This window comes from Fringilla coelebs, assembly GCF_963513975.1.
Source record: "Fringilla coelebs genome assembly, chromosome: 7".
Classification (NCBI taxonomy): Eukaryota; Metazoa; Chordata; class Aves; order Passeriformes; family Fringillidae; genus Fringilla; species Fringilla coelebs.
Window position 1 is genome coordinate 22,809,915 of NC_140035.1, and position 27,030 is coordinate 22,836,944.

A 27,030-nucleotide genomic window follows, 5' to 3' on the forward strand; every position below is an offset into this window, starting at 1 on the left:
ATCTGATATTAAGGTAACTACACAAATAGGGTAAAATCTAGTCCTGTGATGAACATTTAACATTGATTTTATCCACAGATTTATGCACAGATGTAAACTTACAAATATACAGGGACTACAGGACTACAAACTGGTATGATAAGGCTAACGGGGAAGTCTGGCTGTTTAGGTAAATTTTTTCTCTTTTGGACCATCTGTTTTTGAAGCAGCAAGTCCTTTAAAAGATTTAGATAGAAGAGATCCAAAAGACAGAGACGATACAAAGACATTTTCAAAGCAAAGAGGAAGGATAGACCCGATGACTGACAGACACAGACAGAACAGTGTCAAAACTCAGGGAGCAGTTCAAACACATTAGGCTGAAGAATGGGATTGTTACTGCCAGTAAAAATCTTCTTATAGATATGAAGAAACAAAAATAGAATCACAAAGTTGAACCAGAAAATGGCATACCTTTGGCTGGTGGAGGTTCTTCCACTTTTTTAGGCACTGGGACATGTACTTTCTCTTCTGGCACAAGTTTCTTTGGTACTTCAGGCACTTGAAAAAATATTATTGTAGCTTAAGAATTTAATTTTTGAGCCATAAGGTAAAGAACTTTGATATGGAACAATAAAGTTGGGTGACAAAGAAGAACTATCAAGAATAGAAAACTCTTCACTCTACATCACGTATGAAAAAAGACTGACTTTCAAATGATTTTTTTTTTAATAAAACATTTAGTCAAGAGCTATATCAAGTCATATACCTTTGGCTGGTGGAACTTCCTTCTTTTTTGGTACAGGAACAGGAACCTTTTCTTCTGGCACAGGTTTCTTTGGCACTTCTGGAACTTAGTAAGATATTATTAAATATTGAGTTTGGCATGAAAATCAAAACAACATGACATACCAACCAGTCACACTAAAACAATTAAACACAAACAAAAAAGAAGGACAGTTCTTAAGAGTAACAATTCTTTTCCTATCCTAGTTTTTAACACAAGTGAGAAGATAAAGGAGTGCTAGAAGATCTTTCTGATCACACATAATGACAAGTGCAGGTACCTTTAGCTGGGGGAGCTTCCTTCTTCGGCACTGGGACTTTCTTTTCAGGTACAGGTTTCTTTGGCACCTCGGGCACTTCAAAAACATGATTTTGGTTAAAAAAATAAACCATAAGCTACTCAAAACATAAATGAAACAAAAAAGACAGCAACACAAATATTTCATATGAAGACCCCTCTTCAAAAAGAACAGAAAAAAGTAATAAACAATTATTAGGGCAATTAAGGCATCTGAAAAATAATGTGAATTACAAATTCAGAGGATGCCTTCTAAGGTAAAGAGATTATATATACCTTTTGCTGGAGGAGGTTCTTTTTTCTTCAGAATAGTTATTTTTTCCTCTGGAACAGGCTTCTTGGGAACCTCAGGCACTTGAAAGATACCATTAATGTTTTAGGTATTTACTTCCACAATAACAGGAACATAAAGTGCAAACAAACATCACAAATATATACTCATGCAAACAAACATCACATAATCAAAAAACAGCTATGATTTAAAGAGATTTTATCACTAAGACAAAATAAAATAACAAACTCATCATATTAGCTGCTATTATGTCCATTCTCCCTGCTTAGCCATGGAGACCATCAATAAAAATGTTTTCAACTTCAAGGGCTTTTTGAAAGAAGAAGTTTAAGAAGATTAAGTCAGAGAGATTCAGTTCATTTTTGAGTCAGCTGTTAAAAACATGTTTCCAATGCTTGTCAGGCATGAAATAGGTTGCATCTGATCATATTCTTTTATATATATTAAATATAAATTGCTGACTGCGTTTTCTTCCTGAAAAATTTCCAAGAGCTTTCTAAATGCAAAACCCCAAGCACAACTAGTTTATCAACTGACTTCGAGCACAGAACTGTCCATTTTAAGTACCCAGCAGTTTATACCACAATTTGTTGGGTAAATGAAATGCTTTTTAAAAAATCCCTTTACTCTTCTGAAATCCACAGACTTTTCCCATAACTGCTGTGAGGCAAAGGTTTCAACTAAAACATATCTAAACTTTTGTTTGTACTCCAAACCCCAGAAATATCCATATAAATTTTACAATGACAGGAGAATAATTTCACTGGCTCTGAGCATAATGAAGAAGGTTTGGAGCACATATGAATTAAACTTGGCTACTATGAGAGATTAAATGGAAATTTCAGCCAACACCTATCTCCCTGCTCAGGGTTAACCTGGCTTTTGCAGTGTACAGCCTCATCTTTTCTCAAGTTTATGACAAAATTTCTACTGCAAACAATGTTAGATATAATTTTGACATTTATTAATTAGTAAGATGAAATTCTGAACTTCTTTGATGGAAAAAGACACTATGGATGATTTGGATCTGGACTGGAAATGATACTCTTAGATGATTATGTAATTTTGGAAAATTGGATATACATGATCTGTATCTTTACATTATGATGCAGAAAGGCTTTATTACCAAGATCTTGGCATGACCTAGTTCTCCTAAGAAGTGAATAATAGTATGTTCATCCTGTACTAACAATGTAGAAAATTTATACCCATACCAAAAAAATTAGTCCTAAGGAAATCACCTGAAAGTAAGATTATTTAAATATGGACATTTTTCTTTTTCATATTGTTCTTTTCAAGGTGGAAATAAACTTCAACCATAGGGCTTTCTAAAATTTCTGAAAAAAATCAGTGTGACTTGTGTTCCCAAATCACTTATTTTCAAATACCCTAGCTGTTTTCTAGATAAATATATTTTTTGTCTATGATTGCAGACTTTATGTAAGAGTTTTAAAGAATTTCAAGCACAGTCTGATAGAAAAATTGGACCCCAGATGAGGATGAAATTCAGCTTTTCATAGTGGGTTATACAGAGTTCATATGAAAGAAGAATAAACATGTATGACATGGCAAATTTTAATTTATGGAGTTAGTAGTAGAGAGTAGATATACAGCCATCACATGTTTTCTGTGCTATACAATAATCAATAAACATGTTAAAAATGCACACTGTTAAGCACACTGCAACATTTTAAAGCAAAAGTTTGGGGCTTTCATAGAATGAAAAGGTACTACTTTTCCTCACACAAACCCTAAAGTTAAAGTATACCTCTAGCTGGTGGGGGAGCCTTCTCTTCATACTGTGGCTCTTCCTCCTCATATTCAGCAACTTCCTCTCCATAGTAAGCAGCTTCTTCTTCGTAATGGATGACTTCTTCCTCTTCATACCGAGGAGCTTCTTCCTCTTCATACTGAGGAGCTTCCTCCTCATAGTGACTAACTTCTTCGTAGTGGCGAACTTCCTCCTTGTATTGGATTACCTGCCTCTGATATCTGGTGGCATCTTCCTCCTCGTACCTGGGAACCTCTTCCTCCTCCTCATACTGAGGAACTTCAACGTACGCTTTTTCTTTGCGGACAACTGTCTTGCGTACTTCGGGCACTTTAAAAGATACCAAGTAAAAGAACCTTAAAATTTAGCACAGAGTTCTTACTAATACTAAGGATCACAAGGCATTGTCAACTAAGAATTAACCAAAGGAAGAACATTCCATAGAAGACAAATCATTACTCACTGCACATGGAACATACAAGACACAAAAAACATTGACACCATATTTGAATACTCTATCCAGTATACCTTTGGCTGGTGGTCTTGCCATTTTTTTAGGAGGATAAATTGGTACTCTTTCTTCAATGATAGCCCTCTCTGGTACATCAGGCACTTAAAAGATACAGTACAATTACATTTAAGAATTTTTATATGTAAAATGTTTAAAAGCAAAAGTACTGGCAAGAAACAGAAAAAGATATCTTACAAACACACGGCTGACATGTAAAAGACAAGCGTGCTTATTGCCACTGGACATGTAGCTAGGGAAGTCATTAGGCTTCTTTTCAATTAAGAAACAACAAACTTTTCAAGGTACTGCTGATATGATCCCTGCTTCATCCACGGCTGCCAACAGTGAAGTTAAGTTTGCTGATGGGCAGAACTCAAAATCCAAAGCCATTCAATTGCAAAATCAATAAACCTCATTGTTCTCTGTAGCAGCTTCTCTCCAGAGCAGTGACACTTTGCACTGCCTCAGGAAGAGATCAAGAAGTCCTCATTCACTGACAACAAAGGATTTGTGTAGGAAACTCTAGATGAAGGTGAAGGAACACGTGGAGAGAAACTTTGAGAGTGACTAACCATAGATAAGGGCTCTGGTCTCATTAAAAGCAAAAGAATGACGTGCTCAGTGAGGAAGGTGGTTTTCCTCTTCTGTCAATTACTTTATGAAGTAACTTGTTTGTTCTGACATGGCAAGCAGCTGTTCCTTGTAAAAGCAGGGGCATCTCCAAAAGACTAAGATGTGGATATGTTCAGTTTTTAAGACTTATTCAGGAAAGAATGCTATGTTTAAGCAGCATATTCTCTTTTACAGAAGTGTGTGGGTCTTGTCTTCTGAGGCAGGTGTCTTGGAAAATTTTTGACCAATATAATTGGAAACTGCACAGAAAACCACCTTGGCATTTTAAGATCTGGCAGACTTGCCAAGTCGGAGGATAACTGTGGCATTTTCTTAACAGATTTGAGATGTTTTCTGACCTTCAGATATGGAATCCATCCTGTTGCTGACAGATTTGAGAATTTCTAGAAGATTTATTCATGGCAAGCTACAGTGAGCGTAGATGAGTGGCTGCCACAAGTCTTGATGCTTGGTGTTATTTTTGGGGCAATGTGAAGACTCTTTAGCTCTCAGTATTTTCTGGCAGAGTCATCCTTGATATTTAATTATAAATACCAGGTACATCTACACTTGAAATCTTAAACCGAAACTTCTTGGAACTGGTACTTTGGTGGATTTGAAAACAAAGATTGCATTATGCATGAGTGCCCTTTTCGGAAAGCTCAGACTCCTTTGGATACTTTTTTCCAGCTAAAACACCAAAGTTTTGTACCCTATTGGAGAACTGTTGCCTTTAATTTCTTTCTGCTTGGACCCTTTTCTTTCCAGACCAGATGGCATATTACACCTGCCTTACAGAGAACTAAAGGTCATCCTTCATTATACTCTTAGTACTCATAGTATGCTTGTCCCCCCAACTTTGGAGACTAAAGAGATGCTGATTTGTTTGTATTAATTCATGCTGATTTGTTTGTATTAAACTTTCATGATATGAATATGATAATGCCATTTATCAACAGTGTCAGATCTAAAAGTAGTGAGTGTGAGGCATCTTGTGGGTCATTTTTCACAAATCAATCAATAGTCTACAAAAGTAAAGAGCAATAAATTTTCCTGAAAGGCTATGGACTATTGAGCAGGCAGATCCATTACATTGGACTGTGTGAAGTGTCTCAGCCATGCAGGCAACAGTAGAGCTAATGATTTCTTCTTTAACCTTCAGACTTAGGTGAGGAGTTGCTTTTACAGAATAGGAAAGGGGTGTCTTCTGTCTTTTCAGAATGATAAAGCACGTTAATTTAAATGAGAGCAAAGACTGTCTCTTGTTTCCCCTCAAAGGTCAGACAGGTGGCAAGATTTAAAAAGGAGGACCTAATGAAATTATTTGGCTTCCACAATGTGAACAGCAGCAAGCCAAGGAAAAGAATTAAACGAGAGACAGTATTTTATTGCAAGAATGAAATACTGTCCTGTGTTATTCTATCAGCTTCACTTTTGTGATAAACTGGCAGTAGCAAAGGACATGAAATTTTGTTTTATTCTCTCTGGTTTTTTTACTAGCTGACAAGATGTAACTTTGGATACAGAATCTTTTTAGTCTTCATACCTGTGTATGAAATCTCCTTTTCTGTGTGGAGAGAAACGGATACTTCCTCTGACATAGCCCAATGTTCTTCTTCTGTTGGTACTTCAAAGACAGAGTCTAACATTAATTTTTTTTCTGGTGTAATATCATGTACAATAATAAATATCCCATTTGGAGTTTCTTAGAAAAATAACTATTTTTTCCTGACACCACCCACACCCAGAGTAATTGGGAAAAATGTCTCTAGTATTTCTCAAAGGCTTTGTAAAAGTTCCTCTGGGACTACAGTGGATCATAGTGATGTACTTGGTAGTGTAAGGTTAATGGTTGGACTCAATGACCTTAATGTCTTGTCCAGCTTAAATGATTCTATAATTCTAAATTTGAACCTCAGGAGACATGCCAGACCAATAGGCCTGAAGCTCTGGTAGTCTTACAGGAGCACAATCTGTTCAAAGATTAACCCATGGCCAGGACTACCTTCTGGTGGTGGAGACACTTTTCTCTTTTGAACAGCAATGGACACTCTTTCTTCCCTGGCAGTTTTCCTCTGTGCTTCTGTCACTTTAAAGATAGTAACTGTAAGAAAACTAGCTTCTAAAAGACATCACACACATTCTGAAACTCGTATGAAAGAATTAGAGACAAACAATTGGGAGCAAATAGCACACTGTTTAAAAGAAAATATAATAAGCACAACAATCACACGAGACATACAAATCATATATAGTAAAACATATCTAATATTAGAGTAATAGATATATAGACAAAAAAATTGAGCAGAATATTCACGGATCATGAAGTAAGATGGAATGAAGGTGAAAGTAAGAGGTAAAGACTTTGTCTCTAAACTCTTCAGAAACTCAATTAAACCACAGAACACCACACACTCAGGGTACATAACAAAATCAAACACAAGAAAAGCACAGAAACAGAGAACATATTTGTAAGTTTGAAACACTTCACTGAATATTGACAATATTATGAACATTGATTTTTTTTTTTAAATTTTGTGTTCAATTTTTTTTCACTGAGTAAATGTTGTCACTCAGCTTTGCAAGCATTTAAACATCCAGAGTGATCAATGAAATGAATAGTAGTTAAAAAATGCAAAGAATGAAGGTGCATGACTATTCTCTGTCACAATCAGCAGTATATTGAAGGGGAAAAGATGAAGGTCCTTTTCATTTATAACCAAATTAGGAGAGACAGATTTTATTAACTGGGCAGACTGTGACTATGATGCACATGGATGTGTGGTATTTAAAAGCCATCTCTACTTCCAAAAGGACTTGTATACCTTTAGCTGGTGGAGCTGCCACTTTCTGTGAAATTGGAACAGGTACTTTGTCTTCTGGCACAGGCTTCTTGGGCACTGCTAGCAGTTTTAAAAAAAAGTTTATTGTAATAGATGTTAAATTTTTCACAGTATACAAATATAAGCACATGACAAAACACAAATAGGAGACTTGACATTTCTTCAAGTAAAAAAAGAACAAAAGACAGCAAACATTGAACATTAGAGTCTGTGTTAGATAACGAGACATAAATACAAACCACTGTTCTGAGACAAGACCTCTCTAGTATAACACTGAAATTTTATATACCTTTCTTTGGTGGAGCCACTTCTTTTTTAGCGACTGCAACTTTTTCTTCTGTGATAATTTTCCTGTGCATTTCAGTCACTTAAAAATAATGTGCAAGGATATTTAATTACAATATTTGAAATGCAAATATATGTTTCTTTTACTTATTCTGACTGTTTAAAAAAAGTGCTAAGTGAACTTCAACAGCAACAAAAACAAGGCACTGCTGAAGAGCATCTTTTACATCCATAGCACCCAAATGAGGAGAGCCAAAAGAAAGGGGAGATCCCTACAAAGACTACAGATACTAACAAACAAAACTGTATTTAATTAAAATGCCTATACACAAATATTGCAAGACCTAACTAAAAAATCTCCATGGTAATAGTCTGTTTACCTTTGGTTGTTGGAGGTTCTTCAAATTCTGCCTCAAAAGTGGGCACCAATGCTTCTTCAGGTTCTTAAAAAAGATTGTGTAAGTTTAGAAAATTTGTTTGATTTCATCAACAGGTACAAGATAGAAGATGAAATAACATATAAATAACATAAAATAACATATAAAATAACATATAAATCTCATCAAGACAGCACAAGTCACAGGTGTCATTGTAGACAAACAGACATAAAAACATGTCTAATGTTGAAGAAATTTGATACCAGAGACACATGTTGTATCAACAATACAATCCCCAACAAAGGCATATAGGTTAAAGACAGAATACAGCTAAAAGCTTCTTTTTTTTTTGCAACAGAAACAAAACACTGATATACCTTTTGCTGGTGGAGCCACCATTTTTTTAGACACAGGAACGGGTACTTTCTCTTTAGGAACTGCTTTCTTATGAACTTCAGGAACTTTAGAAAAATGAGCAAGATGAGAAGGAAGATGAGAAAGAATATTAAAGTGTAATATTTGCAATTTCCTACTACACAATGTGTTTTACTGAGTGAACACAAACAAGAATTTTCAAAGTACAAGGGGGAATTTGAGACAACATTCATCACTGTGAGAAGACACCACCTATGGCAACATGTACGAGCAAGACAGTAAAACAAACATAATCCCTTTGAAGACACATCAACCAGCTGAGGAACTGGTTTATACCTTTAACTCCTGGAGCTTCCTTAGGAGCAGCTGGGACTTTTGGCTCAGGGAGAAGTCTCCTGGGCTTCTCAGGCACTTTAAAAGATTACAATACATAGTTTTACACAGAGGAGTAGTATCACCATTGCACAAACACATACAAAAATGCCAAAAACGGACCTAAACATGTAGTGTAACAACATAATGTTAAGAATGATGAAACAACTCATATGTTGTAGTGAAATGAACTTATACCTTTTTTGGGTGGGGCTTCCTCTCTTTTTGGAACAGTTACTGTCTCCTCTATGTAGTAAGACTCTTCCTCAGTCACTTTTAAAAAGAGTAAAATATAAAAATACTTAAGTTTAAGTATTTCACATATGTTACTGAATTTATGGCCCTGGTAAGCAGCAAAATATTTGTAAGACAAAAATAAACAGTGTGCTTTATTAACAGACTCTTCTGGGATGACAAAATCTACATTCAAGCCATCCTGCTTCCACTGAGGCCAATGGAAACACTCCAAGCAGCTTAAATGGAACTGAGAGACTGAGCTCTAATCTTGTGTTTGCATGGAATTTGAAAATGCTCCAGTCCTCTGTCCACTAACTCACTAATGTCGAAATCTGCCCATTTTGAGAAACCTTCTTTCCCAAATACTGAGAAAATTCCTTGACTAAAGATGTCCCTGGAAAAAATCTGTGGTGTCACTAGTCATAGAAATTGAGTCAGTCATTGTTACTGTCCTTCACAGTATTATGTGACCACCAATAAACTTACAGGTGGAAACAATATTGTTATTTTACAGTGAAATTATCTGAGGAACCCAAGTGCATCATGGTACTTGGAAGAACGTTTACTTTATGCAAGCAAACTGGTGGAAGAGGAACTTCCAACAGAGGATTTTTGTAAACAGAAAGAAGTCCTGATAGGTCTCACTATCAAAGAAGTAACTTATTATTTTCACTGTGTTGAAACAGGATTAGCTACTCCACTTTTCAAAAGCAAGCAATAGAAATTGTAGAAATTGAAATTAAAATTTATAAGTTACAAAACATATTTACACAGTAGTAATTTTTTCCTTATGAATAAAGCAGATATTAATCCAAACTGTCTATTTGGATTACTTTTTTGCTTTTGCCTAGTGTTCCTGAATTGTTTTCATACCTTCAGAAATTTCTTCTCTGTGGATGGAAATAGATACTTCCTCTCTTTCTTCTTCAGACCATTCTTCAACTGTTGGTTCTTTAAGGAAAATTATTAGTTTTAGTATTTTTGGAGGATGGATAAATGGAGAAAGGGAAGGATTGATGGATAGAGAAGATGAAGTCCAATTCTTGGCCTGACAGATATGCATATGGCAATGACAGATATGCATACAATCCAGAAAGTGCTGTGCACCCTGTGCATATGCATGATTTGTTCTAAATTATGTGGCTTGTCCATGTCCCAGGTTCCCTATTGTGTGTTGTTATATGTAATATCATTCACTTGTCAACTGTCAGTTTATTAGAATGCCTCAGCTCCCCAAATTTCCCCATCACAACAGCTGAAGTGGGGGAACAAGAGTCAAGGAATTAGAGGTTTCTCCTTGATCCATCTGTATGAAAGTGAGGAAAGGAAAAAATGAGATGGATAGGTCAAGAACTGAAAGGAAATCCTGGCATGTACTCATCTACAAAGGTGACTGTATCAGGGAAAACCTCAACTAGTTTTGGAGAAATGACTAATTTGCAGAAGACAGAAATTAACACTGCATGTATCCATATGGATTTGCAAGTTCATATTTTAGATAGATATGTTCCAAATTTTCTTCTAAAAATTCATTTATGGTTTTTAAAAGAAAGTGCAAATTTTCTTGACTGGGTAGTTATTAATGGGGCATTAAAACAGATAAAATGCTGATTTCAGTTATCTTGAAGCAGATATTATGTGGAATTATACTAACTTAAAACAACTGATCTCAATCTTCCCTGAACATGAGAATGTGAACTGAAAGCTGGGGAGAAGGGAAGCAGTATTTTCTCTTGAGGGCTACAGAGGGCTTGGCAGTATGACAAATGGATGGTTACACTCCTAATTTGTAGAGTCTAAAATAAACAATACATCCATATTTGCTACTGCATATTTATGAGGCCCTCATCTGAAGATTATTGTATACAGTAGTAGAGTTTCTATGTCGATGTGGTGGGATCCTGACATTCAAGACTGAAATTGTAAATGGCACTTTAGGAGACTTTTAACTGCCTGCAATTCAACACAAAACTTATACAAGATAACTACCAAAAAATGTTTGGTGTTATTTTGATCTTAGAACAACAGACTTGCAGACATAGCGCAAGTTTCTCACTATTGTCTGCTTATAGTGTACCTTCAGGTGATGGGATTTCCTCTGGAATGGCAACAGATATTCTTTCTTCTGTAATAAGTACTCTTTCCTCAAAAGTGGCTTTCTTCTGCACTTCAGGCACTTTGAAAGATAATGATATTAAATGTATGCTTTTCCAATTCCATTGTGGAAACACAGTTTTGAAATGCTAAATCTAGGTTTCCAAAGAAGGGTACTCAGCACATAACACATAACAGAGATCCAATATTTAGAAAGAATACAATATAAGTACTGCACACAAGATACAACATACTGTAATGATTCACTGTGTAAATCAGAACAGCAGAACTCACAGGAGAAGCACAAATCAACGACTAATAACAGCATAGAACTCATAGACAGGAGTTGAGAAACAGCATATTCTTGTATTCTACTGGAAAGCATACCTTTTGCTGGAGGAGCCTCAATTTTTTTAGGAACAGCAGGAGATACTTTTTCTTTAGGGACAGGTTTCTTAGGAACTGCAGGCACTTAAAAAAAGTATTTGTTTTAGAACATTTGAAGTAAAAACTGACACATGCATCACGCAAGAGGAATGTGTTTTTGAGAACGATTACACATGGATATGTTTTGCTTACCAAACATGACAGTTGACCAAAATGAGATAAATGCAATGTTCTAAAGATTACAATAATGTATATTAAAGGGAGCTGTATTGTACATTTTGCAGGGGGAGTTTCTACTTTAGGAACATATGGCATTTTTTCTTCTGGAGCTGTTTTTTTAGGTATTTCTGGCACTTCAAAGATATTAATTATAATATAATCATCTTAAATTAGCAAGTTTTTAAAGAATAAATCTACAGCACACCTATACACAAAACTGACACAAAAGATACACATTAAGGTAGATGAAGTACCAGTATAACCAGAATAACTTTGCAATCAAACCCAAAATTTGACATAAACAAGATGCTTAAGATAATAAGAAAAGAACATTATTTTTTAAAGTGTACCTTTAGGTGTTGGAGCTTCCTCTCTTTTTGGAACAGCAACCTTTTTCTCTGGGGGAGCTTTCTTAGGAACCTCTGGCACTTAAAAAACCATAAAGTATAAGATAACTGAATTCTAAATGTCAAAGATTTATTGGAGTATTATAGAGGTCATTAATAGATAGATATCCTATATTTGTAAGAATAACAAGACACACCACATAACACATTCACACACTTAACGTAGAAAGATCTATGACAACAGCAACATATGTTTGATAAAAAACAAAATCAAAACAGTTGCTGGAAGACTGTCAAATACTTTAAGACTGATTTCTTAACTGAAGAATTAGATGCTCAAATATACTGCCAGGTTTTAAAAAAATCTCATGGAAGTACAGGGAATTATACGTAAAATATAAATTCGAACACAAACATGCTTACATACAGACTAACAGGAAAATAAAACTCAACTTTGGCATGCAGATGTTCTTTGGGAAAAGGAACATGTCCTTTTTCTTCAGGCACAGTTTTTCTAGGCCCTTCAAAAACTCTAAAGGTACTAAAATTCATCTAGGTAATCTTTCTAAGGCTTTTGAACACCTTAGATGAGAACAGACATCCACACATAACACACAAAGATCACATTTACGATATGTATTGAGAACATAAGAGAAGTTAGGAAAATAGCACAGAACTGGTTAAAGCCCACATTCAAAAGATGCTGTACCTTTTGCTGGGGGAGCCACCTCCTTTTTAGCAACAGCAACTTTCTTTTCTGGAACAGGTTTCTTAGGGGCTTCAGGCACTTTGGAAAACATTGTTAAAGTAAGAGATCTTTAGTTTTTGGAACACTAATCCAGATCTGAATAATCCAAGATTGTTTTATACAATGAAGACAGTGCTTGGACAAGGAGATGAGCACTGCAACCGACACAATAAAATGTACAGCCTTTTGTGCACGAATGGGGACAGTACAGGAAAGACATTATGATACAGTATAAAAGTCCTGTGTTAAAATCACTGACTAGCACCTTTCATTCTACTCTCTTGAAGTAAAAAACACTCTACACTTGCCTGAAAAAGCCACACAACTTAAACAGAAATAATAAGCACAAGATAGTTAAGAAAGAGAAGGGCCTAAGCTGAGAAAAATTCAAGCTGTAAGTTATAGAACAATAGAAAAACTGAGATTGTGCAACGGAGACAATGCAAAATCAAATAATGCATGTGGAGATAGTGCAAAAACAGAGACACGTAGAGACTAAATTCCGAAATATATACAAGAAAACATGAAAAATAATAGTGCAAAAAAAAGACACATAGAGAGTAAATTCCTAAATATATGCAAGAAAACATGAAAAATAATAGATAGTGCAAAAAAAAGACACATAGAGAGTAAATTCCTAAATATATGCAAGAAAACATGAAAAATAATACAAAGAAAGAAAATTTGTTTGGGCTTTGCTTCTTTCTTTTTTACTAGAGCAGTAGAAATACCTTTAGCTGATGGAGCTTCTGTTTTAGGCACAGGAACAGGCTTTCTTTCTTCTGGAACACGCCTCTTTGGCATCTCAGGCACTTTAAAAGATAGTGGTGATCATTTAGGACACAGCTAAAATAACTGGTAAACCACAGTCGGCTACTCTTAACATGGTGTATCAGCAAACAATAAATGTCAAAAACTAATCTGTTTTATCAAACAGATACAACAAACCCATCTCACAAAAAGCTATTAAAGGACTTATTTAAAGCAGTCATGAAGAAGAATAAGATAAAAATGCAATAAGGCTTGAAGCTTTGACAGCAGAGCCATAGAGAAATTGAAAGATCTCAGTTCTGATATGCTATCCTTTGGTAAACAGTGTTACAGACAGACAATGTGAAAGTTCAGGAAACTGAGCAGATGTTGATGCAAAGACATTCACCTTCAACGTGAGAGATCTCCAGTTCCGTAGAAACAACTTCTTCCTCCTCCTCAACCTCTCTACGTGCTACAATAGGAATTTTAAAGATATTAAATGTTGAGATAGGAAATATCAATGTCCCGAGTAAATCTGAAAAACTTTAGGAAGATATTATGTGTGTACACAACACGATCATCACTGAAACATATATATGTTAATATGTAAAAAATTTAATCCAGAAAATAAACAGCATGTGCTGAATTTTGAGTCAAATTAAAACAAGCAGACAAATATTTATTAGACTCCCAGGAATAATCAAACTACCTTCAATTGGGTAAACAGCTTCAAAGAATCTTTCTTCAACTGTTTTCTCATGCTCTGTTGGCTCTTCAAAGAAAAGTATTTAAACAATAGTAAGATAAAATAGTTGAAACATTTCCATCTATTAAGCTAAATAATACTAAAGCTACATAACACAACGGACAAAAAAAGCAAGGCATACTGAAAGACAAATGTCTAAATATGTAATTTGGCATACATAAAAATAGATCAAAAGAAAGTACAGTAGGATTGATAGTTTGTTTTGATTTTGGTACACAGACTTTTGGTTTTGTACATACCTGTAACATCATATGAATACTCTTCTTCTCTGTGGACAGAAACTGACATCTTTTCTTCTGAAACAGTCCACGTTTCTACTGTTGGTACTTTAAAGATAGGATTTCGTTTTAGTATTTAATATTCTAGATCCACATTAGTGGTAGTCAGCATGTGAGTTTTTATCAGGTATTTATTGGTATTGCACATTAAAGTCTTAGACATATTTAGACAGTCAGTATTCATATTGTAAAATACTGAACAAAGAACAAGCACACAAGTACAATATTTAGTATTTGTTAAAGACTAAAAACACAGACACCTTTAACCCAAACAGTTGAAAGAAAATGCATGCACAGGCTTTTGGAAATAGTACATCAGAAGATTTCTAAAGGTCGTTCTTCAAAGATATTCTTGGGCATGAGGACACAATTATACTTATTATGTAAGGATAGGCCAGCAAGCAGAATGGATGAAGAAAAAGCTAAGTCACACTGCAGTGTGACCATAGGCTCTTTAAACAAGAACCAAAAGGCTATCCACAAATATGTTAAAAACAGACTTTATAAAAAACAAAAGCATGGTAGAGATACTAATTAAACACTGAGAGCAGTCACAGCATGACTACTATGGATCCAGATACATACACACAGGCCCACATATTCCAAAGAAGCACAGAAACACATTGGGTGCTGAAAAAAGTGTAAACTGCAATTCAAAGATGCTGATCTGTACCTTCCTTTTTCATAACTTTTTCCTCAACGACCACTGGTGTAGGTTTTGGTGGCAGAACTTTCTTGGTAACTGTTGGTGTTAGAATTTTGTTACTCAGGCAAACATTTGGCAAAGAGATCAAAATAAGTCTACAGTAATCTATCAATGATGTTGCAAATACAACAAACACAGCAAACAATCCAACTCATCAGCTAAGTCAGGCTTCTTAGAATCACATAAAGCAACATAAGGAATGTGCTTGTTTCTTTTCATTGTTCTAAAGGCACTCAGGGCATTTAGCACACAGGTCATTTCTTGATGCTTATTGAATTGCAGCTGACAGAATCCTGCTGCAGAATGGGAAATGCTACACAAAAGGAAGTAGGTACTAAGAGAATAAAGGTGTGTATTTATTTTATAACTAAAGAATTAACCAAAGCATCTTGTCAAAATGGAAAGCTGAGCAAGACAGGGATTTCATATCTTCAGCTTAGAATGAAACACACTATTTCACCCAGTGCAATTTCACACACACTTTCTTTCTTAGAGCATTGGTAGTTAATATAAGCATTAGTATTTTCCCCTAAAAAGCTTTCAATCTTCTTTTTAAAGAATTCAGCAGAAGCTTTTATTAGATGTTTCAAAGACTGAAAAATGGATCAGACCATGTTAAGTAAAGACAAAGCATATGCAGATCAGCTAAGTAACAAAAGGCACAACTTTCATGGAAAGATAACATTGAGATAACTAAACAGTATTTACCCTCAGCCCTTTTGACTTTTTCTTCTGCAACCCTCTGAGTGGTTACCTCCACTTTTTCATCAACAGGTTTCTTGACCACTGCAAGTAATTCAGACAGATTTATGGTTCAGGTAATCTTGCCAATTGTTTTGTGGATACAAACCAGATAGAACTGGCTGGGTTATTTTTGTTCAGGATGCTATAAACCTGTGCTCTGCTCAGTGCACTGTTTAATGGTGGTGAATGGTGATGGCAGTGGGGCATGCTCTGCCCTGAGAGAAATGCAGTGGAAATGGAAAACGCTTCCCAGAGAGGCAGCATCTAATTTCTTAAAAGTTACACCCATGCCCACGGCTAATATACAGGGAGAAGGAAGGATAACTGAAGCTCAGTTTGATTTTACCATCAATTCTTGTTTTGATTCAACCACCTTTGAGCAGAGAGCTCAGAAATATGAGGGGGGAGAAGAGAGTTGCCATGGCCCTTGTGCATCTCGCTGTCCAACATAAAGGGAATTTTCATTTTCTCAAGGAAATGTGAATAACCAGCACAATTCAGCTTGAAGAGATGCATGAGAGATCTTAAACTGCATATCTTAATCTGTTCCTGTTAGTTTTGTGGGAAAGTCATACCTTTTTGAACAGTTACTTCCTTCTTTTCCTTCTTTTCAGCTATAATGGCTGGTGGTTTTCGCTCAGGCACGGGTTTCTTGGGAACTTCGGTCACTTAAAAAAAAATAACATCACTTAATGATAAAAAATATGTTGTCTAAAGGTTCTGTAGACAGAAAGGTATTAGTTATGCCATTATACTTTGTGAATTTTAAAAACACACAGAAAGTTTTGGAGATCCAATTGTTGAAGTAGTGTTTTGCTTATTTCCAAGGTTCATTTTTCTCATCAGAGCCAAATTTTGTACCTAGAGGCCTACATGTTACTAATCCCCAAGACAGTTAGAACATGCAAGAAATTGCAAAATACAGTCATTAACATCAATCAATAAATGTGTGAAACATTTAAGTAAATCAGGAGCACAGGAAAATGGTAGAAGAAATAGCCAAAAACCTAAAAATTACACATATCCTTACTACTAACTACTAACTCATGTTAGATTTTAAAGACCTGCAAAGTTAACTGGCAATGAATTTTTAATGCATCCATTCCTATCTCCATCCATACCTCGTGATATCTCGTGCTATCATCAAGTGCCACTTAAAATTTGTCAGCATATTATGGTTCCAGATATTTTAGCAAAAACAAAACAAGACAAAATGTTGCCTGGTTCAAAATGTTGGGGCCTTAATAATAAATTTGAGAAAACAAAAGAAAGAAAATGACACGATAATTCAAATACCTTCTTCATGAATTATTCTTTTTTCTTCGTAAGTCACTTCTTTTTTCTCGTAAGCTTCTTCCCATTCCTCTTCCCCTTCATCATAGCCCTCTTCCTTGACATAATAGTCATGGTCTTCACCATAATCTTCTTCCCATTCTTCATAAATTTCTTTGGGTGCTTCATGTATTTTCTTTTCTTCATGTATCTCTTCTCTCCTTGCCATGGATGTTATTTTGACCTCTTTGGGCTTCTCTGGTGGCACCTCAGGAACTTAAAATAAATAAATTGATTTTTGGTATCATAGTGTGGAATTCGCAAGGCATATTTTATGTTCACTTTTAGTGAAAGTATTTCACCCTCATGGATGGTTTAAAGAAGGGACTATTTTTTAGTCACAATCACCTTGGATTAAAATGTGTTTTTAACATAAAGCCAGAAATCAAACAATTGTGATAGACTGAAGTTATTTCAAAACAAAACACAAGATAATTTTACTGTTTTTAAAAAGTTTACAAACAAATGAAAAAACTTACCTTTAGGTGGCAGGACTTCTTCAGGAGGTTTTTTAACCACCTTTTGGGGGACTTTCTTTAATGGAACCTTTTTCTCTGCTTAAAAATAATAAATTTCAATTAAAAACCTTGAGAACCCCTAAAAAGCCAAACAAAAAAAAATCCAAAAATCAACTGCCATAACAAAACAGGAACATAGTATTCAAATACTGTAAGGACTTTTACCTGGCTTTTTCTCCTCTGGAGGTGGAACAAGAGGCAGAAGAATGGGAATAGGGGCAGCTTGTAGGAAAAATGAAATATTTAGAACAAAATTCAAGTTTGATATTTCCTTGTAAATGAAAAAAAATCCTGGTTTGGTAAAATGGATTATATTATTTTATTACAGCTGCAGAATAAAAGCAAACATGGTGCTTATTCTGAGAGTTTACAGCAGCTGAATAAATATAATTTGAGTGGGAATCCCCAGTGTACTTTTTTTGAACCCTGAATAGCCTCAGCTTTATTTTTATTGCTGCCATCACTCTCCTATCTTTGCTGATTATAATTAATCTAAATATCAAATCTTTCCCTTCCTGCTGCCACTGGAAGCATTTACCAAATTATCCTGGGAAAAAAACCCAAGAAGTTCAAACTGCTGACATTTATAGTAAGCTACTGGATATAACAGAAGTATAAATATTGTTTGTAGCCCATAGTCCTAAACCAGAGCCTGGGGGGAGACCATTTGCCATAAACATGAAATTCAATGTACAGCTTTAAAAGAATATATTTTGAAAGGCAGTAATTCAGACAGCTTGTTTAAAAGATATTTTTTGTGGCAAAAAGAAGAGATGAATATTTAAAAAATTTTCATAGAGGAGGATGGAAATAAAAGAAAGATGAAGTGAACAACAGACTGATAGGAAAACATGATGGAAAATATTCCCTTTTTAAGAGAAGTAAAATTCTCTTGTAAAGAGAAATTCTTTAAAATTCTCTTTTTAAGAGAATTAAATTAACTCCTACCACTACCTGTGTAGAGTTTTTGCCTTCCACCCAGCAAAGAAGCTTATCCAAGTCAAGTCTTGCTCACAGGGACAATTAACTAGATCTTATAGCTGAGCTAAGATTTTTCTCTGAGGTTCCCACTGGCCTTCTGGTTCAGTGCAGATACAGAGCAAGTAATGTTTGTTACCCTACCTTCAGCTGGTTTTTGAGGTGGAACTGCAACCTTGGCATCAGGAACATCTAGAAAATCAAAATGTTTAATTGACTTAATAAACATTACCAATTAAAAAATTCAGTGTGCTCTCTTTAAGGATAGTAGTTGATGGTGTTGTAATATTTCTTTTTGTAACATACAAGGATTGTAGCTTGCTCCTCAAGCATAAGCTAGGAAATCAATAGATAACTAATTGTATCGACCTTTCAGTTCAACCAGCCCATACAATGTTATGTTTTATTTCTAAATAATTCTTGCAACATTTGGAGGAGGCTCTTAAGAACATTCAAAAAAGAAGATCACTGCATATAATAAGGAGGTGATTTTTACCTATTTCATCTCCTTGGTTATTTTTTTTTTCAGTTGCACAGAAGAGATCCTATCTATTGATTGGTACATCTTCATTGTTCTATTCCTTAGCAGTTAAAAAAAATTAGTTGCGTGTTTTAGAGAATGGGGCATTCCATGTTGTACAAAACAGGGTCTCTATGAATATCACTGATTATGGATTTGTCTCAGTATTCATTGCCACTACTCATGAGAATAATAGTTCTACATGTCTGTGGATGAGGAATACTTTTTTAGTATGTAGATTATACTTACTCTAACCAGGAAAAAAAAGATTTGAAAATAATAAAAAAGCAGAGCAATGCTTTAATTTTATGACAGAGTATTGACAAGATCTTGTGCCAGTCTTGCTTGAGGACTTTACCTGGTGGCTTCAACTCCAGTTTGATCTCTGTAAAGGAATATTAGATTTCTTTTAGGACTGTTGATTTTTCCAGAATCATGTTTCAAACAGATTTGTACATGGTTATCATCACAAATTTGTTTAGAAAATTTGCTAACCTTTAGTTACAAGATACAGCTCTGCAGTGCTTCTTGCTTCTCCTCTTGGTTCAAGACGAGCAATTACCGAATAAACACCTGCAGCACCCAAGAATGTTCATATTTATATTCTTTTATAATTTAAAACCAGGAAAAAAAAAAAACAGATAAAAAATGGCACAAGCACAACTGTTTCATGCACTTTTACCTTCATCTTCTGCATTAACATTGTGAATAGTCATATAATGACAACGACCTTCGCTTCTGAAGCTGTACTTGGGACTCTCTCTCAGTTCAGTGGGGCCTTTATACCACGTCACTACTGCATCATCAAAAGACACCTCACACTCGAAGGTTGCAGACTGGTGTTCACTCACAACGATGTTCTGTATGCTCTTGGTGAACTGAATTGGTTCCGCTGTTTTTAGAAAGAAAAAAAAAACATCAATTGTTATGCACCACCACTGCATTTAGTGTATCTGAATTCTTCTCATTGTTGTAATCAAAATAGCTAAATTTTAATGAGATAATAGCAATAGATCTTAAAAAAGTACAGTAAGAAAAAAGGATTCCACCTTCTATGAAGATAAGAATAAAGATTAGAAGATGTAAGAGTTCAAAGATAACAAGATTGCTGTGCAGATACGTTTTGTAAGAGAAGCCATTAAGGAAACTAAAGATAGAGAATGATTAAGAAAAAGTACAAGGAAAATATGAGTCCCAAAGAAAATAGAAGCTAGTATAACTCAGGTTGCTGGTGGTCTACAGGACGTTATTAATCACGGTTTACTGAAGAACACGATTAATTGAGTTACACAGGTATGTCACATGTTGTTCAAAGAGAAAGAGCAGTAAAATTCTTATTTAGTCTGTTTCCAGCTTTTGGAATCTGTCTTTCGGAAATTCTTTTTATTTTCATTTGTTCTGCTTATGAAACCCCCAGAAACTGTCACTATGGTAAGAAAGAGATTCTGTATCTTTACAAACCTTCAATGGCCAGATCTGCCGTTGTTTCTAGACTGTCAAGCTTGCAGGTATACTGTCCCTCGTCTTCCGTTCTAACATCCTTGATGATGAGTTTGTGCACTTTGTCAGAGACTTGTGTTGAATATCTCCCTCCTATCTTAATGGGTCTCCCATTTCTATACCACTGAGACTTGGCATTTGGGATAGAGAACTGACAAGTCAGTGTGCATGTTTTTCCTTCCTTGAAAGTAGTGTCATGAAGATGCCGCTCAACTGCAGGTTCTATTAGCATGTTAAAACATACATTTTAACAGAGATCAGAGAGTGGAATAAATAAAGTGTAAACTAATTCAAATATACACTTCAGAAGTAGACTTACCAATCACAGTTAGCTTGGCACTGGCAATATGTGGTCCACACACTATTCTGAAATTTCCTTGATCTTCAGGCTGGCAGTTTCTAATTCTCAGTATGTGGCGATCACCTTCAATTCTAATTTCATATTTGTCATTGGAGTCCAGTTTCTGTGTTCCCTTGTACCATGACAGCTTAATTTCTGGATAGTTAATCTTAATCTCACATTCAAAGATAGCATCCTCATCTGCTAAAACCGTCTGATTTTCAATGTCTCTGATCAGAGTAATAGGCTGGAAAATATTAGTTTAAGTTAATTTCAGGTTCCCTGTTATAGGTTTGAATATTTCATAAATCAGTCCAAAAATGTTTTACCTCTGTTTGCGTGAGTCGTTGCTGAATAAAAGCTACAAGTTCATCAAACTCCTGATCTTCCCTTTGAGCTTTCTCTGTGAGCTCAATTTCCTATAAAAATGCAGAATATACTCAAAGATTAAAGGATACTAAATGTTAAGCTGTCATGTTTATCCAACACAGAATTCATTCCTACATCAAACTTTACGTAACTGTACTGTAACCAGGAAATCTTCCCATTCTAACACTTGCAGTCAAGGTATGAAGACAGAACCTACTTAGGCAGAAGGCCCATATTTTCTTCTTGGATTTGAGCATGCAAGAAATTGAGAACTGCTAGTAAAAGATTTAAAGAGGAACCAGAAATTTCTCCACACATCATAACTTCAGAGTCTCAGAGTGTGGACACCACGTCAGTTCAAGGGGTACAGATTACTCTTAAGAGGATCAATGCTGCAGTCACACTGTATCTTACCAATCTGTGGCTTTCTTCTGCTTGGGTTTGCTTTAGTAGCTCAAAGGCTTGCAGGAGGCCACGGAAATCTGTAATTCCATACATGCGAGCATATTTCTCATATTCTTTGGGATCTACATTTTTGAGAAGTTCCAAGATATCAATAGGTTGCTCTTCCTCTTCTTTTCTTTTTGTTGGAGTGCTATTCAAACCAATAATAGATGTTAACTATGCAGCATTTCATTCCCAGAAAGCTGTTTAATGAAATATTGAATCACCTCAGAGCTGTTCTGTGCAGTAGAATCCTTTAGCTTAGTCTAGTCAGATGTTTTATTTTTAGTACAGTTATTCCTATTTAATGCATTTTTAAAAATTATATCTTGTTCTGAGATGCATAATAAAAATTTTTTCTTCTGTGTTGATAGCAAATTAATCCATAAAAACTTTCAATATACCTTTTTAGTTTTGCCCTGAGATCCCCTTCAACAACTTCTTTCTTTCTTTCTTCAACTTGCAGGTTTACACTCCTCTCAATTTCACCGTGTTGGTTAAAAGCAACACATTTGTACATGCCAGAATCAGTTTTTATTGTGTCCTTTATTTCTAGTTTAGCTTCATCTCCTCTCTGCTGGATTATAATGCGGCCTCCCTGGTTGAGTTGCCTCCATTTTCCCTTCATCCACTTGACATTTGGAATTGGATCTCCTCCAACTTTGGCAATAAATGTTGCAACGGTCTCTGCAGAAAGATGCAAATGAGGAAGCTAAGTCTTTCCAGTTGTTTATGACAGAGGGACATCACCTCAAACAAAAGGTGTAGGCAAATAGAAGACATTGAACTGTTTTGAAAAGAGTTCTTACTTTCCATGACTTTGATACTCTGAGGCTCTGACACAAAATAAAGTTTGCCTTCCACTTCTGCTTTCTTAGCTGCTGGAGCAGCTGCCGGTTTTTCTAAAAAAACAGAGTCAGAGAGTTATGACAGATGGCTTCATGTAACAGTTTGTGTTCATAGGTGATGATGTTTCTGAAGGAATTGTAAAAAAGAAATTAATTCCTGAGATGGAACAAAATACTATGCAAGAGGTAAAAATGAAAAATATTTTCATATAGTTTAAATCAACCTTCAGTTTACTTTCCAGATGAAACTCTCCACAGTGGACTATACTGTGCTGTTCAGTCAGGCCATTTATACTCTCCATGGATGCAAATCCATAGATAGAAATGCAAATAGCCTCATTTTCTAAAATGGGTAAGTTTTTTGGTGAGGTCTTCTCTTATCATTCTATTTCTGGATATTATGCCCTATGAGTTACTTGCCGTTTTTTACCAGTGATCTGTTAAATTCTCCTGGTTTTCTTTGACTTAGTCCTTAGCCTAGTGGCTAACTGTGTAGTGAAAGAGAATATTTGTGCATACTGCTGGGCTCTTGTGTCCTTTATTAGTAGCAAAGCAAAAACTATACAGAAGGACTCATGTTTAGACAATATTAACTTTCAGCTAAAAGGTCAAAATGTCTTAGAGCTGTAATAGTCTTAAAACAATTAGCCTCTAAGGCCACATGCTCAAATTCCTTCTGTATTTTCCTCTAATAAACACCACTTTTGACATGCTTCCCATAAAACATGCACGTCTGACCAAGCAATTTTACCTATGTAGCTTGCAATTTTCTTAAATTTCACGTTTAGATAGAAGATAAATTCTTAATCTCTTTGGTAGAAATGTACTATTGATTTGACATTGATCTTCCAGCATTTTTGTCACTATTGATATATAAATTACTGTTGTTTTACCAGATTCTACAATTTTACAAAAAACTAAAAGTAAATAGTTGTTTGTTATTAGATTATTAACTTTTTTGTTCCACAGAAAAGAAGTGGGATAGTGTTTTGGTTGACATTTTTGTCATATGCCTTATTTTCTCCATGTTACTGTACCTTTGACTGTCACTTTAGATTTGCAAGTATCAGTGCCAGCTGCATTTGAAGCTTTGCATACATATTCTCCTGAATCTGATTTGGTAACTGCAGCAAGTTCTAGAAGAGCTACTCCATTAGCAAAGCTGAAGTTGCATTTGTCTGAAGCTCTTATTTCTCTTCCTGCCTTCAGCCACTGGATCCGGATTGGCTGCGATCCCTGGACGTGACAGCTAAGCTGTAGGGTGTCACCTTCCTCTGCTGCTGCTGGCTGAAGAGGCTGGTCAAAAACTGGAGGCTTTTTAGGTTCTGGAATATGAAAACGCTTGAGTGAATACTCAGGAAAGTATGATCAGGAGTATAAGAGAGAGATACATGTGATTACTAAGGAGGCAATGGCAAGGAGTGGAGGATGATAAACAGAAGTCTGAGAATATCAATCATAATGTTAAAAAATGGAATAGATATCAAGAGAGCATGATAGTCTATTTGCTATATAATCATGCAAGAAATATCTTTATCCTCTCAGCAAGAACCTTTACTCACAAAAAATAGTATGAGAACAAAAGCACTATTAGGTTGCAAAACTATATAAAAATCTTTAAAGAAATAAACCTGCAATTCCCTGCAAGACTATTATGACGAAGTGTCGTGCTACCACAATGCAGTGTCAACACTGCCTAAGCTTAGATTTGATTGCACAAACCCCCTGTTACTTCACCAAAAGAGAATGATTAAAAATTCAACAGAAGATTCACAAAGATTTCAATGTTCACTTTAAATCAGTCATAGCAAATAATGACAAAGAAGTTTCTCCTTGAAAAAAAAATCACAAAAATAAAATAATTTGTTGACTTTGTGGTTTATGTGACTCTCTGGACAAATCACTACTGTTAAGGTGAAAAAAGTCAGCTCATAAGAGAGATGCTATATACTTGCAGCTGAATAAAACAAAGAAATTGTTTTTAAGCAGGAAGCAAAGAAAAACAAGACTTCAACCAACCTCTGATAACAACAGAAGATGTACTCAACACGCTTCCTGCTTCATTGGACACTTTACAGGTGTATAAACCAGCATCTGATTGCTCTACAGTTCTTATATGTAAAAGCAAGGCATTGTTTTTGAAAGATAATTCACAGTGAGCACTTGAATGGACTTCCTGATTATTTTTATACCAAGCAACAGTCAAAGGCTGAGAGCCAGAAACACGACCCTCAAGTTTAAGTTCATTCCCTTCTGTTTCTTCTACTGCTTCAGACAGTTTCTTAGTAAAAGTAGGAGGAGTTTTTCGTTCTGTAAAAAGAACATAAATTCCATTAATCTATCTTGAGATGAAAAATCCTAAAGACAATGCTTCAAGAAAAATTTGAACATTGGGGAGTTGATATTTACTCTCATTTAAACTGGATATATTTTTAAAGTGAAATTATGCTAAGATAAACAGCAGGAGTCTTGCTCTTAAGTCATTGTCACTGTATTTTACTGTTTGAAAAAGAATTCTCTTACATTGATTTAAGTCATACACCATTTAAATAACCCCAAGAGTTTTGTCAAGTTCTTAAGAATGAAATAGGCCAGAGCCTATTGAGAAAGTATGCCAAAGGAAATGTTTTATTTCCCCTCCTGTTGCAGTTAGTGACCCTTCTTAATTCCCATAAAAGATTCATAGGTATCTCCAGAGATACTCTCATGCTACATCCCAAAAGTCTTCTCACAGTTATCTTGCAGTAATAGTCCAACTTCCTTTATAGCTGAAGGAAGAAAAATGTAAACACAATGTATTATCTATTCAGTACCTTTAACAGCTAGCTGAGCTGTGCAAGAGTCCTTTCCAACTTCATTGCTAGCATAGCATGTATATCTTCCAGAATCTCCCCTGTCAACTCTCAAAATGGTCAGATGGGCTGTGTTGTCTACATAACTGATCTGATAGTTCTTCCCTGTTCTAATTTCTTGGTCATCTTTTGCCCAAGTGACTCTAATAGGCTGTGTTCCAGAAACGTGACACTCAAAATCAGCGCTTTCTCCAATAATGCCATCCACAGGTGTAAGTGGGATGTCAAAGAATGGAGGAGTCTTCCCCTCTGAAGAGTGAAAGAAATAAAAAACCATCTCTTAAAAATCTCAATTTACTTTAAAACTGTGTGAAATAAGATTCTCTTGTACAATATTAAACCCATACATAAAGCAAAACTCAGTTTTAAGACATTTTCATTAAATATTTCACAGCCCACCAACCTGTAAGGACAAGCCTGGCACTAGAAGAAGCAGTCCCAATAGCATTGACAGCTGTGCAGGTGTATTGCCCAACAAGGCTCCTATCTGTCTTCAAAATCTGGAGAGTTGCTACATTATCTACAAAGGACGCGTGAACGTTGTAGTCCTCTTTTACACGCGCGCCGTCTTTAAACCAAGATACTTCGATGGGTTCTGAGCCAGCAATGCCACAATCAAACACGACTGGTAAGCCAACAGTTTCATGAATGTCTCTTAATTTTCGTGTAAAAGAAGGAGGAAGTTTACGCTCTGTAGGAGAACAAGTATTGCACAGTGAGCTCTTCCAGAAGACACGCACCTCTTGCTGCACTCACCAATAATCACTGACTCATATGCTGTAGAGTAGGGTGGATTTTTGCTCAGAGCTTCCAATTAAAAATATTGTTTAGCATATCATTTATTTCGAATTTGTTGTAAAGAGCCCTGGGTTGCAGGAAGAAAGGTCTCTTTTTTTTTAATCTTAGACCCAATGAGCCTCAGGACTGCTAATACTGGAAACAATCGCAGCAATGTCCTGACCAGAGACGGAAGATACAGAGGCTTGTAACGCCGCACAAGAGCTGTGGTCAGTAAGTGCTGTATTTCAATCAGCTTTACTGGTAGGCTTTTGTTAGTAGAATAAAATACCACAGGGTACCTTACACATCAAGAAACAGTAAAGTGTTTTACGACGAAGAGGCAATTGTTGTTTTTCAAAATAGCAAAGCATACTTAAGAAAAATAGGCCATTTCCCTATATTTAAAATTGAAATATTCACCTTGAACTGTAAGCAAAGATGATGAAGAAGCCTCCCCAACAGAGTTTTCTACTTTGCAGATGTACTCCCCACTGTCACTACTGTCTACCTGGCTGAAAACCAGAGTAGCAATTTGGTTCCTAAAGTGCATTTTCACAGTAGCAGTTCCTCTCAGCTTTGTATCGCCTTTGTACCATGACACAATCATTTCTGGTGTTCCAGCAACCTGGCACTGTAAGGATGCAGAATCCCCAACAGTCACCTGCACTGGCTCCAAGGGTGTAATGAAGTAAGGCGGTTCTGAAGGACAAAGACACACCATTAGCACACAAAGATATTGCATGATGACCATTAGTAGTTCAAACAACAC

At 35.6% G+C, this 27,030-nt stretch overlaps 1 protein-coding gene across 1 annotated transcript in view; it reads right to left on the reverse strand.

Moving 5' to 3' along the window:
* Positions 1-27,030, reverse strand: part of TTN (titin) — a 238,891-nt gene that overhangs the window by 131,849 nt on the left and 80,012 nt on the right. Inside the window, exons 91-132 of the mRNA XM_084209604.1 lie at positions 26,682-26,960; positions 25,885-26,172; positions 25,443-25,730; positions 24,649-24,939; positions 23,667-23,954; positions 22,591-22,683; positions 22,186-22,468; positions 21,752-21,932; positions 21,298-21,387; positions 20,948-21,215; positions 20,590-20,850; positions 19,811-20,020; positions 19,624-19,701; positions 19,487-19,513; positions 18,753-18,800; positions 17,796-17,852; positions 17,592-17,666; positions 17,077-17,328; positions 16,356-16,448; positions 15,745-15,822; positions 15,004-15,072; positions 14,292-14,378; positions 13,996-14,058; positions 13,693-13,758; positions 13,265-13,345; positions 12,495-12,572; positions 11,789-11,866; positions 11,220-11,303; positions 10,816-10,914; positions 9,612-9,689; positions 8,700-8,774; positions 8,466-8,540; positions 8,132-8,215; positions 7,758-7,820; positions 7,382-7,459; positions 7,075-7,152; positions 6,255-6,338; positions 5,796-5,876; positions 3,655-3,738; positions 3,124-3,456; positions 1,340-1,417; positions 1,047-1,121 (exon numbers count right to left, since the gene is read on the reverse strand). Coding sequence (XP_084065730.1) covers positions 1,047-1,121; positions 1,340-1,417; positions 3,124-3,456; positions 3,655-3,738; positions 5,796-5,876; positions 6,255-6,338; positions 7,075-7,152; positions 7,382-7,459; positions 7,758-7,820; positions 8,132-8,215; positions 8,466-8,540; positions 8,700-8,774; positions 9,612-9,689; positions 10,816-10,914; positions 11,220-11,303; positions 11,789-11,866; positions 12,495-12,572; positions 13,265-13,345; positions 13,693-13,758; positions 13,996-14,058; positions 14,292-14,378; positions 15,004-15,072; positions 15,745-15,822; positions 16,356-16,448; positions 17,077-17,328; positions 17,592-17,666; positions 17,796-17,852; positions 18,753-18,800; positions 19,487-19,513; positions 19,624-19,701; positions 19,811-20,020; positions 20,590-20,850; positions 20,948-21,215; positions 21,298-21,387; positions 21,752-21,932; positions 22,186-22,468; positions 22,591-22,683; positions 23,667-23,954; positions 24,649-24,939; positions 25,443-25,730; positions 25,885-26,172; positions 26,682-26,960 — 5,499 coding nt within the window. The remainder of the gene's footprint in view (positions 1-1,046; positions 1,122-1,339; positions 1,418-3,123; positions 3,457-3,654; positions 3,739-5,795; positions 5,877-6,254; positions 6,339-7,074; positions 7,153-7,381; positions 7,460-7,757; positions 7,821-8,131; positions 8,216-8,465; positions 8,541-8,699; positions 8,775-9,611; positions 9,690-10,815; positions 10,915-11,219; positions 11,304-11,788; positions 11,867-12,494; positions 12,573-13,264; positions 13,346-13,692; positions 13,759-13,995; positions 14,059-14,291; positions 14,379-15,003; positions 15,073-15,744; positions 15,823-16,355; positions 16,449-17,076; positions 17,329-17,591; positions 17,667-17,795; positions 17,853-18,752; positions 18,801-19,486; positions 19,514-19,623; positions 19,702-19,810; positions 20,021-20,589; positions 20,851-20,947; positions 21,216-21,297; positions 21,388-21,751; positions 21,933-22,185; positions 22,469-22,590; positions 22,684-23,666; positions 23,955-24,648; positions 24,940-25,442; positions 25,731-25,884; positions 26,173-26,681; positions 26,961-27,030) is intronic.